The sequence below is a fragment of the Triticum aestivum genome, chromosome 3B, assembly GCF_018294505.1.
Source record: "Triticum aestivum cultivar Chinese Spring chromosome 3B, IWGSC CS RefSeq v2.1, whole genome shotgun sequence".
NCBI lineage: Eukaryota > Viridiplantae > Streptophyta > Magnoliopsida > Poales > Poaceae > Triticum > Triticum aestivum.
Window position 1 is genome coordinate 695,959,663 of NC_057801.1, and position 19,017 is coordinate 695,978,679.

The 19,017-nt window shown below is 44.2% G+C and overlaps 2 protein-coding genes across 3 annotated transcripts; one reads left to right on the forward strand and one right to left on the reverse strand.

Annotated features, from left to right (window-relative positions):
• Window positions 1-2,679: 2,679 nt before the first annotated feature.
• LOC123071826 (scarecrow-like protein 1) lies at window positions 2,680-6,300 on the forward strand. 2 transcript variants are annotated; one of them, XM_044495404.1, is made up of 4 exons: window positions 2,680-2,903; window positions 3,898-5,303; window positions 5,570-5,725; window positions 5,831-6,300. In XM_044495404.1, exons 2-4 carry the CDS (start codon window positions 4,000-4,002, stop codon window positions 6,027-6,029), a joined length of 1,659 nt encoding a protein of 552 aa, XP_044351339.1. In that variant the 5' UTR covers window positions 2,680-2,903; window positions 3,898-3,999; the 3' UTR covers window positions 6,030-6,300. The 2 variants fall into 2 exon arrangements, with proteins under 2 accessions (XP_044351339.1, XP_044351340.1); XM_044495405.1 differs by having other exon boundaries at window positions 2,786-2,903; window positions 3,907-5,303.
• A 94-nt stretch (window positions 6,301-6,394) lies between these two features.
• LOC123071825 (5' exonuclease Apollo) lies at window positions 6,395-10,891 on the reverse strand. Its single transcript, XM_044495403.1, has 5 exons — window positions 10,613-10,891; window positions 10,415-10,520; window positions 8,627-8,838; window positions 8,284-8,490; window positions 6,395-7,931 (listed from the first exon to the last, which is right to left on the reverse strand). Exons 1-5 carry the CDS (start codon window positions 10,814-10,816, stop codon window positions 6,744-6,746), a joined length of 1,917 nt encoding a protein of 638 aa, XP_044351338.1. The 5' UTR covers window positions 10,817-10,891; the 3' UTR covers window positions 6,395-6,743.
• Between the last annotated feature and the right edge of the window lie 8,126 nt (window positions 10,892-19,017).

Genomic DNA, 19,017 nt, shown 5'->3' on the forward strand with positions numbered 1-19,017 from the left:
AGCTCTGTCCCCGTACGCAACTTAACCACGCTGGTTTGAATGGATGCCTAGTTCAAAGTATATGTATTTTCTAGCAATTTGAAGTTCAAACTAAATGGTTGGTGGCGCCAGTTTCAACTTCGGTTAGTCGGCATGGGTAAGACTAATCAGTATTACAAAGCTGTATTTGCTATTGTGTTCTTAGTGACAATATTACTTTCTGATGTGGTCGAAGGCCAATGTCCGACAAGTAATATATGACTATCGATAATCTATGATACACCGGCGGGTAATAGTAAGAATAAGCTTTACAATTGTACCAAATTAATGACTAATATAGGCGCACCTTAAAAACTCTCGAAAGAAAGCTCGGCGTAGTATATATATCTAGATAAAGAATTGTCTTATACTCCCTCCGTCTCAAAATAAGTGACATGATTTTAGTAAATTATTTTGAGACGGAGGAGTACAACATAATTCCAAGGTCGCTAAGATGTGCCTCTCAAACAGACATGGCAATAGCGATATGGCCTCCGTAAGCTTCACAATCTCATTTTGGCCACACCCTTGCAACATTTTTTTTATTTTCCAGTGGAAATTTGAGAGCTCACATTTTGTGTGCGCACCATTACGTATGGAATTTGTGAGGAATGTTATTTTTCTCAAACAAAAGGTCGACCAGAAGGCATGGTGAATTTTACAGTTACAAAAGTAGGAATAAAATTTTCTTGTACTTCCTCTGTTCCTAAATATTTGTCTTTCTAGAGATTTTAACAAGTGACTACATACAGAGCAAAATGAATGAATCTACACTTTAAAATGTGTATATATACATCCGTATGTGATAGTCCATTTGAAATCCTAAAAAGACAAATATTTAGAAACGGAGGGAGTACTTGATTATATTTACATCTTTCACCTTTCCAAAAAGTTATACTACTACGATTAATTTTTAAGTCTTCAAGAAGCTTATTCGTATGCTTGACTAATTCGGCTTCTAGAAACTAGGTTACCTTTGGCTGCATAAAAGACCAAGCAATCCCGTTAACCCGTTCCATCATTTCAATCCTAGAGCTGTGAAATGATGATTAGCTTAGCTTTTGGCCTTTGGGGTTTGGTTTGGTGGGATATGCTCCGATCGGGAAACTCCCCACGAAGTGGATAGGATCCTTTGTAACCAAGCACCTACATTCAACGTTCTGGGTAGCCATCTCAAAAAAAAAAAAAAACCGTTCTGGGTAGCCCAGACCAGACCAGGTCCAGGCGTCAATAGGAATACTATAAAAGGAATACAAACATGTATGAATCATATGGTAACTTTGAGTTGACCTACAAAAATTTCAGACATGAGTGTTTCTTCATTGATCCAGTTCCAGTAGTTTGACGTTAAAAAGAATCAAATTAAGTACACTGGGTATTTCCTTGGAACTTTCCTTGCAATACATGACTTGTTCAAAATAGAGAAATGGGTCATAGACTCATAGTGTCACATTCCATTGATTAAGAAATAAATGATGAATCATACGTATTTGTTTTCTCATTTTTCCACGATGACTTTGACTATTTAGTGCTAAACCTACCACACCAGAATCTCAACAACAATATATTATAAACTAAGAAAACAGTGTGGATTGTTTACCTCTGGTGGGCTATACCACACTAGTGTTTTTGCAAAATTTAGGCGCAATACCAATAGATTTTAGTGGAAAGTATAAAAATGGTGATTTTTTGCTACCCCAACTGCAATTGTGATGGTTTTTGTTATTTACTCCCATATAAACGGTCGATTTGCATTACTCATCCATTTACATGCACCTTAGACATGAAAATGAATTAATGAATAAGTAATAGTTGAATGCAAACCATATTGATCTTGTTTTAGACATGTTGGCACAGTAGAGTCAATTTTATTAAGGTGGAAAAATGAGAATATGATAGCAAACATGTTAAAAAAATAGGAATCTCAAAGCATGAGCCTAATCTGGATCTAAGAGCAGTATAGCCCATGAGGTGCAACCTATGTATATTTCTCTTCCGCCAAATCAAAAAATATATGTATGAGGATGTTGCCACTAACATGTATATTCACAAATCCATATAATACTTAAATAACCTTACGGACAAACCATCTGAACCAAGAATATCATCAAAACAACGGATGAAGCAAGACCCAATTATGCTCGGTTCCAGGACCCTTTGGCACCATGAAACCCACAACCCCCGATCCCGTGCTACGAGTGCGGTCGGACCCTCTTATGAAATCTGCCGATTGTTGTTTCGTTCGGCAGCAATGGGCCCCGCTGTCGATAGTCGTCGATTCTATCCTGGCATAGCAGATATTGAAACCCTAAGGTTTGACGTTTCGTGCACTTCGACCGGGCGTCTGGTGGTAGGCGATCGACGTACCCATCGATAGCAAGGCGCGAGTGTTGACTTCATGATCCTCGGCGACAAACTTTCCCCGAAATGCATCCATGCTAATCAACGCGCACGAAATCGGACGCTTGAAAACATTTGCGGTGGCACGCACGTTGACCTCCTACCACACACAACGTATAACCGCGACGGAGGCGTGGAGCAACCTCGCCAAAGTCGCGCGTCCAAAGCCCGTGCGACAAAAAACAGAGTTCTCCGTGGTCGGCGCAGAGGATCCCGGGCGGAGCCGCCGGTCGTCGCACAGACCGCGTCCCACCGTATGACATCTCGGACTTTGGCGCCCCCACTCCCTATCCCCGAACCAACCAACCTACCCACCCAACCCATTCCTTTCCTTCTTCCCATCCTCTTCCTCCTCCCCCACCCTCTCCTTCCCATTCCGTCCCGCTGCCCTCCCTATCCGCCTTTTCCCGCCTCCCCGTCCGGTCTCCGCCTCCCCGTCCGGTCTCCGCCTCCCTGCTCCCGCCGCCCGGCCTGTTAATCGCCCCGTGAGTACTTCTCGCCGCCTCCCTTGTCTGCAGGACCGTTGCTGTTTGCTGCTGCTCTTTCGAGTTCTTCCTTGTCTCTTTGGGGATATTCTTGGGCCGGTTTCGTCTGGTCGGAGTTCTTGATTGGTATGTTCATGCCTGTGCTGTTTGGGAGGCCTCGTCGTGTAGGGTCAAGCTATGGCTCTTGGGGTTGCGTGTAGAGCCGGCCTGCTTGGGCCTTGGCCCTTGGAGTGCCATAGTGATGCTCAGAGGGGAAGGGAAGCACCTTGTGTTGATGCAATAGTTCATGATTTTTTTTTTGTCAATTGACATGCCATGTGCCCTGATCAGAATGAATACTTCCAAGATTTCTGTTTTTCTTTTGCATCCCAATAGATTTGAGCAGCTTGCTGGTTCAGGCTTCATCAAAGATCGAGCAAGATTTGTGCAGATTTATCCTCTTCTTTCCCGAGCATAGCATGTTATTTAGGATTTTTCACACCAAAAAAATGTTTGTGGTGCGAATGAGCTGTGCTTGGCTGATATTTTGTCTCCGCGTTTCTTGTGTGTTAGTCTAAGATTTATACTAAATTTATAAATCAGCTACTTGTAGATGTGATTATTCTCGCCTAGTATTCTTTAAGACCTGGCAATCGGTGGTCAAGTCTTCGTTAGAAGTTAGGCAGTATTTTTCAGACATTTAGTGGCCTACCATGTCCTGCGAGCTACTCCACTTGCTAGTTGCTAAATGTTTTGTCAAAAATAACTTGCAACATGCTATACACTATTCGAGCTCCATCAGTTAACTAGTGAGGCTGATTGGATTACTTGTTAGGTACGAGACTATGACCTTAGTTTGTACAGTGCAAGTTAGGTATGTGAACAGGGAATCTACTAGACTGAAAAAACAACAGGAACATCATCAAATAGCATCATGTATTCCTGTTAACAAGTAGAGCTATGTATTTCAGCTCATTGTTATTTAGATAGGCTGCTGATACTTGTCTTCTTGTAGGCATCACAGAAATTGCATTGGGTTGGATTTAATCTGACGTTCTGAAGAAAGAAGGCCTCAGGATATTTAGCTTGGCAGGCCCAGAGGTGCTTGAGAGAAGCTATGTCTTTTGTCGGGCGAGTAGACCCATCAACGACATACGCAGATAATATTTATGTACATAAATTCGGCGCACCCAACTCAAACTTTGCTGCAAGAAGATTTGGCTCTGATACGCAGTTGTTCCGTTATGGCCCTGAACCATTCAATTCCGAGGACTATGGACATATGGGTTTCCCTGAAGCACCATCTGCTGCATTTCAGAACTCCTTTTATAACCAGCAAGCTTCACTAACACCCTGCTCTGATGCAACAAAAGACTCACCGGTGTGCTCCAATGTGTCTCAACAGAACTCCCAGTCTTTATCAGATAATCAGAGTTCTGGACTTGAAGTAGAGTTCGATGATGAGATCAGACTGAAGCTTCAAGAGCTGGAGCATGCTTTACTTGATGATGGAGATGACATCTTGTTCGAAATTTCCCAGGCAGGTTGCATCAGTGATGAATGGGCCGATCCCATGAAGGATGTCTTGCTTGCAACTTCTCCGAAAGAATCGGAATCAAGCATTAGTTGTGCAGGTAGCAACAGCGGAGAAGCACGGACCCCAAAGCAGTTGCTCTTTGACTGTGCCACGGCATTGGCTGAATACAACGTAGATGAAGCACAGGCAATCATAACGGACCTCCGGCAGATGGTCTCGATCCAAGGGGACCCTTCTCACAGGATTGCAGCTTATCTAGTGGAGGGCCTTGCTGCAAGGATAGTAGCTTCAGGGACAGGCATCTACAAGGCATTGACATGCAAGGACCCTCCAACCCTGTATCAGCTATCAGCAATGCAAATCCTCTTTGAGATCTGTCCATGCTATCGATTTGGTTTCATGGCTGCTAATTATGCCATACTTGAAGCCTGCAAAGGTGAAGAAAGGATGCATATTATAGACTTTGACATCAACCAAGGCAGCCAGTATATTACACTGATGCAGTCTATGAAAGATGATGCAAACAAACCACGCCATTTGAGAATAACTGGTGTGGATGATCACGAGACAGTGCAGAGGACTGTGGGAGGTCTGAAGGTCATTGGGCAACGCTTGGAGAAGCTTGCGGAGGACTGTGGAATATCTTTTGAGTTCAGGGCAGTGGGTGCTGACATCGGGGATGTTACACCTGCAATGCTAGATTGCCGTCCCGGGGAAGCACTAGTTGTGAATTTTGCATTCCAGCTGCACCACCTTCCTGATGAAAGTGTTTCGATCATGAACGAACGGGACCAGCTCCTTCGTATGGTGAAGGGCCTTCAACCAAAGCTTGTGACCCTGGTTGAGCAGGATGCCAATACTAATACTGCTCCATTTCAGACAAGGTTAGTTATTTCATTATCCAATTCTATTGCGGCAGTAATTTTGGTTCTTTGTGGATTGGATAGTTTCTCCACATCCTTTCTACTCCCTCTGTTCCTAAATTTAAGTCTTTGTATGTGGTCCATAGTGGAATCTCTACAAAGACTTATATTTAGGAAAGGAGGGAGTAGACACTAATAATGTTCCTTTGTAGATTCTGTCTATTGACTTGAGTTTTTCTTCCCACTGCCGAGCCCCTAAAAATACCTGAAACATCTGACTTTCACAGGTTCCGTGAGGTCTATGACTACTACTCCGCTCTTTTTGATTCACTGGACGCAACACTTCCAAGGGAAAGTCCGGACAGAATGAATGTGGAGAGGCAATGCCTTGCACGAGAAATTGTTAACATCTTGGCTTGCGAAGGCCCTGATCGTGTGGAGAGGTAATTCTAGTGCTGCTCTCTACTCATACGTCATGCAAATACTTCTTTCAAACTATGCATACTGCAAACTCCATGTGGCTGACAGTGAAGTTGTTTATGCTCCAGGTACGAAGTTGCTGGAAAATGGAGAGCGAGAATGACGATGGCTGGATTCGCACCGTGCCCATTTAGCAGCAACGTTATCGGAGAGATAAGATCGCTGCTGAGCTCGTACTGCGACAGGTACAAGTTTGAGGAGGACCATGGGGGACTTCACTTCGGCTGGGGAGAGAAAACGCTCATCGTCGCCTCCGCGTGGCAATAGGTCGAGCTCACTGACTTGGGTTGCATTAGCACTGCTGTATTTTAGGAGCTTCTGGTGCAGAGGTTGTAAAAAGGGTGTGAACCGCAGAGGAGTTCTTGGCTGATCTTATCTAATTTTAGGAGTCTGCTTGTCAGAATAATTGAGTTTGGCTGATCGCCCGGGTGAACCATGTTGTGCTGCTGCAGCAACTGGTTGTGTTGTTGTATTCTGGGATAGAATCATGACATGTCGACTCTGCTCCATGTATAAATCTATTTATGTTGCTAGAACATACTCCTAAGTACAATGTTGTGTCTGTTTGGGAACTAGAACATGCAGCAATATATAAGTTTGGCCACAGGTTTCTGTCTATCGATACAATCATGTAAATACTTGCAAAAGTCCATCCAGATTTTAATTATAACCAATAGAGTAGTTGGCAGCAGTTTGGCCACAGGTTTCTACCAAAAAAATGGTAGAAGAATAACCTTTATTTATCTTACAGAGTAATCTTGTGAAATTACAACAGCTTGATGTACAACATAACATTTCAAAACCCATATATCAAATACATACACACATATGCTCTCCAGATATATTTGTTGAAGTAATTTAGCTGACAACACTATAATCTCAAGAATCTGAATTCTTCACGGACCATATTTGTCTATATTTGTCGTATGTGCTATAAAATATATCTCATATTGAAGGCAAGGTATAAGCTCAATCTTATCTTCAAGGTAGGCTGTGCCGTGAATTCAACGAGCTATAATCAGAGCCAGGTCGCCTTTTGACCCGTTTAGTGGATTCCAAAAGTCCAACAAGAGACGGGAGAGGATGCGGGACAGGGACATTCCTCGATCTGTACAGCCTCTTCAGACTTGCATGCAAAGATTTCGATGACCCAATGACACACAGGCGGTCCGATTGACAATCTGTTACCTCTGCATTCCTAACCATGCGAAGGCTTGAACTTTCGGCAGTGCTTATAGATATTGGCTCTATTATAATGTCAGACTTTTCCAGTTGATCAAGCACTACTGACATATTGTGTTGAACAGTAGGCAAAGGTTGAACTGCAAATGCTTCTGGTAGGGTTGGGGGTGCTTTACACTGAGAGGAGGGGGGCACACCTCCAGCTTCGGCACACTGACAGGAGGGGGCCACATCTCCAGCTTCGGCACAATCTTGTTGGGAAGCTGGGGCTTGCTTTGTGATTAAATCCATACCAGAATATGTTTCAACATTTTGGCTGCTATCATGAAGCAAATCTTCCGGTGCACAGAATCTGGTTTGTTCAGCTGCAGCAATGTACTGGTGGCACAACTCTTCTTTCATTATGTCAATCGCTTGAGAACCAAATCTTGCTCTTCCAAACAATGTAATATCTGGTTCTTCAACCGGAGGGGATGGCACAAATTGCAGTTCAAGTGTAATGACATCAAAATCTGTGCATTCTTCACTGGCAGAAGTTGGATGATCATCATCAACAAAAGTTGAGGGATCTTCATCTGGCGGCGTGCAAGAAGCAAGCACCGACGAGGGTGAGGTTACTGACTTTTGAAGAGGATCCCTGAATATCTTCCACAATGGATCATTAGTTGTCAAGCGAGTCTTGAAACAATGTTTCTTCACATAGCTCAGCTCCATGGCAAAGCATGGGGGAGTTGTTGAGATGACCCATTGAGGTTGAAGAAGTTGCATCGCCTGCTCCAACTCGTCACGGGATGAGTGAATGGAGAAACAGACATGCCAGATCCCAAAATCATCCTGCTGAGCTTCTGTTAGGCTGGGTTTCTGGTTTCGACCACAGGCATACCACTGCGTTGAGGGGCGGATAAATAAAGGCTCTGGCTGAAGACTAGCCCTTGCCCCTTCAAGCTTTTTACTTGCATTATCATACAAATGGTGGAATCCAACTATCTGTGGAAATAAAAATGGTTAAAGCCAACATAGTAGAAAGAAAAAAGTACCTACTTTACATGCAATATACATCAGACGAATTGGTTGAATCCAACTATCTGTTGAGTTAACAGAGTTAGAACCAACAAAGTAAAAAAAAAAAAATTAGTACTCTGTGACATACACATAAGAACAGTGACACGGATTAAGAATTTTACTACTCAAAATTGGTTACAAAATTTGCATTATTGTTTTCAATAACAGCTTTAGAGATTTTGGCGCTGGCATTTATTCAATCATACAAGTGTTCAGCAGTCCCGACAGGTTAGCAGTATGTGAATTAAAACAGAATGAATGTCATCGAGTAACACACCTGAAAGCGACAAGATGGATCACCAGTGATGATCTCAGGGGCTGTGAGTGACAGCGCTTTAAAACAATCTGAATTCCTTCTCGTGTCAACATAAATTTTCGATCCAAACGTCCTGGACACCTCAACTAGGATCTCTTCGTGACCAAGAAGGTCACAAGCAAGATATACAAAAGGTGCATCCGGATGCTTCCATATACAAGCTATAACCTGCATTTACTGAATCATTTCAAAATGGTGACTTCCCCGTTGTCATAGCTACAGCCCCCCAGCCTTCAAAAAAAAAAAATACTACAGCCCCCCAGGCAATGACAAGCACATTTAAAACCTCAGAGCAGAGGATAACCTGCTGAATTGCCAACTCCTTGCTTGGTAGTTTGAGGAAGCATTTGGAAAATGTGCAGTCCAGGAACACAAAGTCTAAACGACAAACATTTTCTTTCCCTTTCTTTGCTATGTATTTCAGTGGCAAGTTCTGAGCACAATCTGGTGTAAGTCGGCAGTCGCCCGTGTGCAGTATGCTACCGAATTCACCCTCAAACAAGAACATAACTGCCCCTGAAATCAGAGGGAACGGCAACAGTTAGTGCCAAAGGCCAAATTCCCAATTTCCAGGGCGCATTTTATGATATCATTAATATAGCAAAACATATGCTCGAGCTTGTTATTAATAGGGTTAAAGAAACTTGATTAGAGGTGTTGTGCCAAATCTGGTAACATGAGTTCTAGCCATGCTTCAATGTACTGATGACACAGTGTTTCTGTTTGAGGTTGATTTATCTGGTTTGAGCATTCATCTGGTTTTAAGATATTCTTTCACAAGAGTGAAATATGTTGTTTGGGAGAGGCTAATCAGGACAGAGAACAGTATATGGAATTTTTACTTGTGTGGAGGCGGTGCTGCCTATGAAATATCTAGGGGTCCCCTACTCAAGAAAGATCAACACATAGTGACTGGAAGAGAAATAAATAAAAGGTAGAGGGTAAACTGGGCACATGGCAGAGGAAGTTTCTCTCCAATGAGGAGAAATTATAACTGCTTAGATCATGTCTCCATTTGAATTATCTAAAGTTTTTTTTTTCAGATAGAAACTGTTGTGGCAAGACAGGAAGGGGGGACAGAAACATCAGCTGGTAAATTGTAATGCTGGAGATAATAACATCTTTTTGTGCATTGTTCCATCGCTAGACATGCCTGGGGTGCACCAAAATGTGTTTTGGATATTGACATTGAGATAAGTTCAGTAGCAAAGTTATATGGTTGGGTGCTAAATTTGCAAGGGTCTCACAGGGAGCGCTTAGCTGTAGGGTGGGTAGCTCAGCTTGCTTTCGTAATGTGTTTCCTTATGACCCAACTAGCCTTGTAGCGAAAACGGCTCGTTGGTTGAACTTTTACTCTGGATTACATAAAGGCATAAAGCAGGTGTGCGCTCAATGCAGCGCCGAGGGGCAAGCTTATTTCTGCAAGTGGCGTCTAAGTTCTTCCATCAGAGGCGGGGTCGGCGCTGATGGTTGCCAAAGATTGCCGTAACTGGGTGTTTCTGGTGAGCGTCAGGCAGCTGGGAAATGTCGGCCGTGGTAGGTGGAGACACTTTTGAGGCAAACCCATTGCATCTGCATCTCGTTTTTGTGGTGCTCTTTTGGCCCGGTTATTATGCTACTGTTGTGCGCCTAAAAACGTTGAGAGCCTGCTTAGATCTCCAAGTAGCTGCCAGGGGCGATGCTACACCGGGAGGGGCTAGCTTGATGATGTGGTGTTTCATTTTGCATTTGAGAACTTGGGAGCTGACTGTTCATCAGTTTCAGAAATGAAAGCATGATTGATTTATGCACTAGCAACTTCAATCTTAGGTATGTTGCATTTCAGAACTTCGAAGCTGACTGTTTATCAGCTTCAGAAATGAAAGCAGGATTGATATATGCACTAGCAACTTCAATCTTAGGTTCGATGCATTTTAGAACTTGACACCTGACTGTTTATCAGTTTCAGAAATGAAATCAGGATTGATGTATGCACTAGCAAGTTCAATCTTAGATATGATGCATTTGGAGCAGTAGGATTGATTTATCCACTGGCAAGTTCAATCATAAAGACTGGTGTAACAAGATAAGCAGAGCAAGCAAGGAGCGTTACCAGGGCAGTGGTTGGCATCGTACGCGGTGACGGAGAAGGCGCCGGCGGGGTCATCCACCTTCAACGTCCTCCCCACCTCGACCTCCACGAACTCCCCCTGATCCAGCTGCAGCACAGCCACACCCACGGGAGAAATCTCAATCCACCGCAGTAAATTTCAAAATCTACCGCGGCTCTCTGAGAGACAGGCTAAGGTACCTGGGGAAAGTGGCGGAGGGCGAGGGACAGGGTGAGGCGGGTGGCGTAGAGGGCGCCTCCTCCTCCTCCGGGGCCGGCCCCGGCGGCGGCGCCGACGAGGTGGTCCCGGTGCGCGTGGGTGAGGAAGCGGTGGCGCCGGCGGCGGGAGGAGGCGCCCCACGTGTCCACGGCGAAGGGGAGCCCCCGCGGCATCTCTATCGGCATCCTCCCCGGAACTTTGTGAAATTGCGGCCAGGCCCTCCTCCGCTTCCTCGGAAGCGCGCCGATTCGTTGGGACTTGGGAGTTGGTTGGGTCGGTTTTATATTCCTGGAATGGGAAGAGTGTTCTCCTTCCGCTGGAAGGAAGAGAAATGGGTTCGTGGATTCGGGTTCTCACTTCAGTTTTAGTGGCCGGACGGAGGCCCAGAACCCGCTAACTTGCCGCCTTTGGTGAGTTCCTAAGTTGGCTGACACTGACAGGTGGGTCCACATGTCAGTGCTCTGTCTTTTGCCCACCAGGGCTTGGGCCTTCCCATTCTGCTTCCTCTGGGCCTAACAACTAACTATTGCAATTTCGAAGTTCAAAAAAAAAAACTATTGCAGTGCAAAGTTGAAAAGAAAAAAAACTCAGCCCAATGGAATGGATGCGGCTATTCTGCACCCGGGCTCTTAGATGAGGCCGGATGTGAACAGTAAAATGTTTGAAACAGTAAACATGTAAATAATTTTGTGATGCAAGATGCTTATGTGCGTGTTGTCCGTGTGAAATTTGGTGAAGTTTGGGCACTCGAGGAGCTCATGATGAAAAAGATAAATTTCGGGTGTCTGAAAAACTTTTGAAAACAACACTGTTCACATTTGCTTTTGACATTTTTTTGTCAGGAGCTCCTAGAATGTTCAAACACCCCGAAATTTTGCAGCTCCTCCAGTCCAAACACCCGAATTTTTGCATGAACATCACGCCTTTGAGCATTTTGCACCACAAAAAAAATTGATTTTTTTATTTTACCGGGTGTAGATGAGCCCAGCCAAACAAGTTGAATTTTCGTCTTCAAGCATCTTCTGAGATTCTGAAATTATGGGATGAAAGTACAAGCGTCCTGTACTGCGCACAAAAACAGAGCTGAAGAAGAAAGCCAAACAATCCTCACTTGCGATACAACTTGATTTTCGGAGTACTCTGTCTCATAGCTCCCTCTTTGGTTCCGCACCAGCTTGTGGCTGGCAAATGTACGTACGTACAGAGTCATCAAGAAACAAATCAACAAGGCAGATACGGACAATCAGCTTCGCTGGTGGGACATGCATGTTGGAACGGGTCCCCGAAAACCTAGGAGCTCTCATGAGAGGCCATTAGGGTTTCTGGTGGAGAATAGCGGCGCACGTCGATCTCCATTGACGGTGCGCACGGATCTTCGATCTGGGGATGGCAACGCCCCCAGAAAAGAGTGCGGACAAGCAAGTGCCCTCCCCGCCTAGGGCTGCGAGGGCGCAGATGGAAGAGGCCATGGGAAAGTTGGATCTCACCGAAGAAGAAGCTACCCCTCTGGTACTTGACGATCTAGAGGAAGGGGTTTAGCAAAAGTGGGTGATCGCTGGGAAGGTTTTACACCGTAAGATCTTCCATATTCAGACGATTGAAAGTGCCCTAAGGCCGGCGTGGGGAAACCCCAAGGGATTGTCCTTCCGGCCAGTGGGGAAGAACACGTTTGTGGCGGAGTTTGCGAATTGCCGGGACCGTGATCGCGTGTGGGAGGGGTCTCCGTGGCACGTTAGTCGGCATGCAGTGATTCTCTCTGAGTTTGATGAGTGCATGAGGCCGACAGAATTAAGATTTGACAAGCTTCAGTTGTGGGCTAGGGTTCCCAACCTTCCCTTCAACTTGCAGAACGAAACTTGGGGTCTGGCAATTGCTAGACATATAGACAAGGTTGTTACCTCGATACAGTTTGATCCCGTGGGAGGTTTTCTGAGAGCAAGGGTGACCATTGATGTTAACAAACCACTAAGAAGATGGATTCTCATCGACTCAGCAAGAAGGAAGAGTAGGGACTGGTATGGTATTCAGTATGAACATGTCTCGAATTTATGTTTTTCGTGTGGCCGCCTCGGCCACTCGGATCTAGTTTGCCCTACACCGGGTACACGTGATGACAAAGGGGAACTTCCATTCAAAACCAGTCTTCGTTCTCCTGAAATGTGGAGGGGTAATGCCTCAAGTGATAGGTCGTCTAAAGAGCCACAAAATTATTCTTCCAAACAGAAAGACGCTAACTCTTCAGGCAGTAGAACTGATGGTAATGCTAAGGTCAACTCTCCGGTGAAAAACAAAGGAATACAGAATAAGCAGAAGGGGGGTCCTCATGCCAATATGGTATATCGTAGGGTGGAACTACAGGCGCTTCCAAGCACGGAAACACCAGCCTATCTTGATGATGCGAATACCGGGGCTGCTCCTACTGATATGATTGTTTTCAATGCTAAGAAAGGTGAGAGCTCGAGTGTTCCAGGTGGAGGAGGGGAGGCTTCGGCAACTGAAGCTATCTCCAAGAAAAAGAAACTGACCCCTCCTTCATCTGAAAATTCGGCAGCGGCTGCTGGACAACCCTGCCGGAAGCAATGAGATGCTTAAGTTGGAACTGCCGGGGGCTTGGGAACCCCGAGGCAGTTCGTGAGCTTCACAAAGTTGTGAAGCAAGAAGGGCCTGCCTTACTTTTTGTTATGGAGACAAAAATAAGGGCGAAGAGGGTGGAAAGTTTACAGCACAGTCTAGGTTTTGCTGGTTGTTTGGCGGTGGACAGTGCGGGACTCAGTGGTGGCATCGGGTTGTTTTGGTCAAGAGATGTTACAGTTGAGTTAAGAAATTTTAGTTCTGGCCACATCGATGTGGTGGTGCAGAAAGCTGATCAGACCTCCTTGGTTTGGAGGTTTACGGGGTTCTACGGTGTCCCGAGAAGCGAGGACCGGCATCATAGCTAGAGATGTTTGCATAACTTGCATGCAACACAACATCAGGCTTGGCTCTGCTTGGGTGATTTCAAGGAAACATTATATGGTGCAGAACACTTTAGCAGAGCGAACAGGCCAGAGTGGCAAATGCATGCTTTTCGAGAAGCCCTCGAAGATTGCTCCCTGCAAGACCTTAGTTGGACAGGGCTGCCATATACATGGGATAACAAGTAGATGGGTGACTCTAATGTTAAAGCCCGGCTGGACAGGGGTGTCGCTAATGAGGCGTTCCTGCAAATGTTTGACCTAACTAGAGTGCGACATATAAGCTCAGTGGAATCTAATCATTGTTTTGTCTTGGTGGAGACCCGAGAGTCACAGTATACAAGGGGGCCTAGACAATTCCGATACGAGGATGTGTGGCACTCCCATGCGGACTATGATAAAATTGTCACTGAAGCTTGGCAACGAAATCATAGTGGTCATGGACTTGCAGCGATCACGAATACTTTGCAGAAACTCCAAGGTGAACTTGGGGGGTGGAGTGCCCGAGAATTCGGGTGCTTCACCAAGACGGTTCAGAATTTGCAACGTAAACTTGAGCAGCTAAGGCACTGGTCTATTGGCAGAGGCGCTTCAGATGAGGAGAAAGCAACTGTGCTAAAGCTGCGGGAGGCTCTAAGACAGGAAGAAATATGGACGCGGCAGCGTTCTCGTGTTCCATGGCTCCGACAAGGCGACCGCAACACTTCTTATTTTCATGCGCAAGCGGCACAATGGAAGAGAATGAACCGTATTGCAAATCTTCAGCGTGCTGATGGCTCTGTCTACGCGTCTGAGGAAGAGGATAGAGAGGAGGTTCAGTCATTTTATCAGTCGTTGTACACCTCACAAGGATATAATGATATGTCTGAGCTATTTTAGTTTGTACCATCTCGTGTAACGTCAGAGATGAATCAACTTCTTGATAAAATGTTCGAGGCTGATGAGGTGAAGACGACGGTATTCCAAATGGCATCGTCCAAAAGCTCCTGGGGTCAACGGTTTTAGGGCTGGTTTCTTTCAAAGGCACTGGGATCTTGTGAAGGCGGATTTGGTGCCGGCGATCCCGAGTTTTGTTAATGGTGGAGAACTACTGATGACCCACAAGTATAGGGGGTCTATCATAGTCCTTTCGATAAGTAAGAGTGTCGAACCCAACGAGGAGCGGAAGGAAATGACAAGCGGTTTTCAGTAAGGTATTCTCTGCAAGCACTGAAATTGTAGGTAACAGGTAGTTTTGTGATAAGATAATTCGTAACGGGTAATAAGCAATGAAAGTAAATAAGGTGCAGCAAGGTGGCTCAATCCTTTTTGTAGCAAAGGACAAGCCTGGACAATTTATTATAATGAGAAAAGCGCTACCGAGGACACATGGGAATTATCGTCAAGCTAGTTTCATCACGCTCATATGATTCGTGTTCGTTACTTTGATAATTTGATATGTGGGTGGGCCGGTGCTTGGGTACTGCCCTTTCTTGGACAAGCATCCCACTTATGATTAACCCCTATTGCAAGCATCTGCAACTACAAAAGAAGTATTAAGGTAAACCTAACCATAGCATGAAACTAGTGGATCCAAATCAGCCCCTTACGAAGCAACGCATAAACTAGGGTTTAAGCTTCTGTCACTCTAGCAACCCATCATATACTTGTTACTTCCCAATGCCTTCCTCTAGGCCCAAATAATGGTGAAGTGTCATGTAGTCGACGTTCACATAACACCACTAGAGGAGAGACAACATACATCTCATCAAAATATCGAACGAATACCAAATTCACATGACTACTAATAGCAAGACTTCACCCATGTCCTCAGGAACAAACTTAACTACTCACAAAGCATATTCATGTTCATAACCAGAGGAGTATTAATATGCATTAAGGATCTAACATATGATCTTCCACCAAGTAAACTAATTAGCATCAACTACAAGGAGTAATCAACAGTACTAGCAACCCACAGGTACCAACTTGTGGTTTTGGATACACGATTGGATACAAGAGATGAACTAGGGTTTGAGAGGAGATGGTGCTGGTGAAGATGTTGATGGAGATTGACCCCCTCCCAATGAGAGGATCGTTGGTGATGACAACGGTGATGATTTCCCCCTCCCGGAGGGAAGTTTCCCCGGTAGAACAGCTCCGCCGGAGCCCTAGATTGGTTCCGCCAAGGTTCCGCCTCGTGGCGGCGGAGTTTCGTCCCGTAAGCTTGCTTATGATTTTTTTCCAGGGTAAAAGCCTTCATATAGCAGAAGATGGGCACCGGAGGGCCACCAGGGGGCCACGAGACAGGGGGCACGCCCAGTAGGGGTGGGCGTGCCCCCCACCCTCGTGGCCAGGGTGGGGTGGCCCTTTGGTACTTTATTTGCTCAATAATTCTTATTAAATCCAAAAATGACTTTAGTGGGGTTTTAGGACTTTTGGAGCTGTGCAGAATAGGTTTCCAATATTTGCTCCTTTTCCAGCCAGAATCCCAGCTGCCGGCATTCTCCCTCTCCATGATAAACCTTGTAAAATAAGAGAGAATAGCCATAAGTATTGTGACATAACCTGTAATAACAGCCCATAATGCAATAAATATCAATATAAAAGCATGATGCAAAATGGACGTATTAACTCCCCCAAGCTTAGACCTCGCTTGTCCTCAAGCGGAAGCCAATATCGAGAAATATGTCCACATGTTTAGAGATAGAGGTGCCGATAAAAATAAAATACGGGCATGAGGGCATCATGATCATTCTTATAACAGCAACATATATAGATTTTGTCATATGATTTCTTATTCTCAAGTAACAATCTGTTCAGAATGTCAAGTATGGTTCAGAAACTTCATTGAAAACTAGCAAACTATAATCTCAGTCATTGAAGCAATTGCAAGTTATCATAACATCAGAAAGAGTCAAGAATAGAGCTTTTCAGCAAGTCCACATACTCAACTATCATATAGTCTTCTACAATTGCTAACACACAGAGAAAGATAGGGGTTTATAGTGTTGCCTCCCAACGTTTTACCTCAAGGGTAATGTCAACAATAATAGTTCATGCTAACGAACATCCAATTGGGTATATGTATCAGGATCTTTCCAACACGAGGTGCTTGCCAAAGGATAAAATGAAAAAGGGAAAGGTGTGAAGATCACCTTGACTCTTGCATAAAGTAAAAGACATGAAGTAAAAGATAGGCCCTTCGCAGAGGGAAGCAGAGGTTGTCATGTGCTTTTAAGGTTGGATACACAAAATCTTAATGCAAAAGAAAGTCACTTTATATTGCCACTTGTATATGGACCTTTATTATGCAGTCCGTCGCTTTTATTGCTTCCATAACAAGATCATATAAAGCTTATTTTCTCCGCACTAATAAGTCATGCATATTTAGAGAGCAATTTTTATTGCTTGCAACATGACAACTTACTTGAAGGATCTTACTCAATCCATAGGTAGGTATGGTGGACTCTCATGGAAAAACTGGGTTTAAGGATATTTGGAAGCACAAGTAGTATCTCTACTTGGTGCAAGGAATTTTTGGCTAGCATGAGGGGGAAAGGCAAGCTCAACATGTTTGAATTATCCATGACAATATACTTTAACTGAGATGCGAGAAAACATAACCCATTACGTTGTCTTCCTTGTCAACATCAACTCTTTAGCATGTCATACTTTAATGAGTGCTCACAATCATAAAAGATGTCCAAGATAGTATATTTATATGGGAAAACCTCTCTTTCTTTATTGCTTCCTATTAATTGCAACAATGACCAAAACTATGTTTGCCAACTCTCAACAACTTTTAGCCTCATACTTTCTATATGTGAAGTCATTACTATCCATAAGATCGATATGAACTCTTTTATTTCTTTTTATTTTCTTAAGATCATGGCAAGATAGCAAAGCCCTTGACTCAACACTAATCTTTATTATATATATAGCTCACGGACTCGATTACATAAAGGGATAACAAAAAAAAACTCAAAACTAATTCAAACCAAGACTTTATTCCACTAGATCTAGATATTACCAAAAGGATCGAACTAAGTAAAACGGTAAAGATAGGAGTGTGATGGTGATACGATACCGGGGCACCTCCCCCAAGCTTGGCAGTTGCCAAGGGGAGTGCCCATACCCATGTGATTATGTCCTCGGAGGTGGTGAAGAAGGAGTTGTTGATGATGTAGGCTTGCTCCTTAACTTGCGCTTGAGAATGGAATTTTGCTCCCTTAGATCATCGATCTCCCGCTCAAGGCTTAATATCCTTTTGCATAGTTCCTGTTTGTTTTCCTGCAAGAGATGAAAAGGGATAAACTCGGTCTAGGGCTTCTTTGCCCTATCAGGGAGGCTTGAATTTTTGAACTCCACGTGCATATCCCCAGGCTGAGGTAACGGGACTTCATCTTTGTCTGAGCTCGTCTCCTTCTTTCCATTAAGCTCATAGTCTTCTTCCTCCTCAGTGGTCCATCCACAATGATCTAAGTCCCTGTAGACTTTAGGGTCTGCGTGGTAATCAACCACATAGCTTTCTCCCTCCGAATCTTGGGATGACATCCTGCTCTAAATCTGTAACAAAAATAGCTCGAAACAAAGACAAAGGATTTTTGCGTGATACGGCGGTCAAAACCTTCGGGAATTATATAATGAATTTTTACCGACCAAAAGAAGTAACGTGCAAGAAAACGGAGTCCGGGAGGCACACGAGGTGCCCACGAGGCAGGGGGGCGCGCCCAGTAAGGGTGGGCGCGCCCTCCACCCTCGTGGAGGCCTAGTGTCCTTCCCATATTACTCCTTGCTTCCCTAAATTTTCAAATATTCCAAAACGGAGAAAAATTGCCATTAGAACTGTTTTGGAGTCAGTTTACTTACCGTACCACATACCTATTCCTTTTCGGAGTCTGAAACATTCTGGAAAGTGTCCCTTATGTATTCCTCCGGGGTTACGGTTTCGATAATATTGGTTTCAACATTTATAGGATTACCTGAGATATAATGTTTGATTCTTTGACCGTTCACCACCCTCGGACTTGTGCCTTCGAAGTTGTTGATTTTTATGGCACCAGAGCAATAGACCTCTTCGATAATGTAAGGACCTTCCCATTTAGAGAGAAGTTTTCCTGCAAAAAATCTTAAACGAGAGTTGAATAGCAACACATAATCACCTACGTTAAACACACGCTTTTGTGTCCTTTTGTCGTGCCATATTTTAACTTTTTCTTTAAATAGCTTGGCATTCTCATAGGCTTGGGTTCTCCATTCATCAAGTGAGCTAATCTCAAATAACCTCTTCTCACCAGCAAGTTTGAAATCATAGTTGAGCTCTTTAATGGCCCAATATGCCTTATGTTCAAGTTCAAGAGGTAAATAACACGCTTTTCCATAAACCATCTTATACGGAGACATACCCATAGGATTTTTATATGCAGTTCTATAGGCCCATAATGCATCAT

What these genes read in the sequence shown, in the direction of transcription:
- LOC123071826 (XM_044495404.1), top strand. Translation starts at nt 4,000, where the DNA reads ATGTCTTTTGTCGGGCGAGTAGACCCATCAACGACATACGCAGATAAT. An exon ending in ACTGCTCCATTTCAGACAAG is followed by an intron (nt 5,304 to 5,569) that starts GTTAGTTATTTC and finishes TGACTTTCACAG; the next exon opens with GTTCCGTGAGGTCTATGACT. An exon ending in GGCCCTGATCGTGTGGAGAG is followed by an intron (nt 5,726 to 5,830) that starts GTAATTCTAGTG and finishes TTTATGCTCCAG; the next exon opens with GTACGAAGTTGCTGGAAAAT.
- LOC123071825 (XM_044495403.1), bottom strand. Translation starts at nt 10,816, where the DNA reads ATGCCGATAGAGATGCCGCGGGGGCTCCCCTTCGCCGTGGACACGTGG. An exon ending in CCCTCCGCCACTTTCCCCAG is followed by an intron (nt 10,521 to 10,612) that starts GTACCTTAGCCT and finishes GCTGTGCTGCAG; the next exon opens with CTGGATCAGGGGGAGTTCGT. An exon ending in CGATGCCAACCACTGCCCTG is followed by an intron (nt 8,839 to 10,414) that starts GTAACGCTCCTT and finishes CTCTGATTTCAG; the next exon opens with GGGCAGTTATGTTCTTGTTT.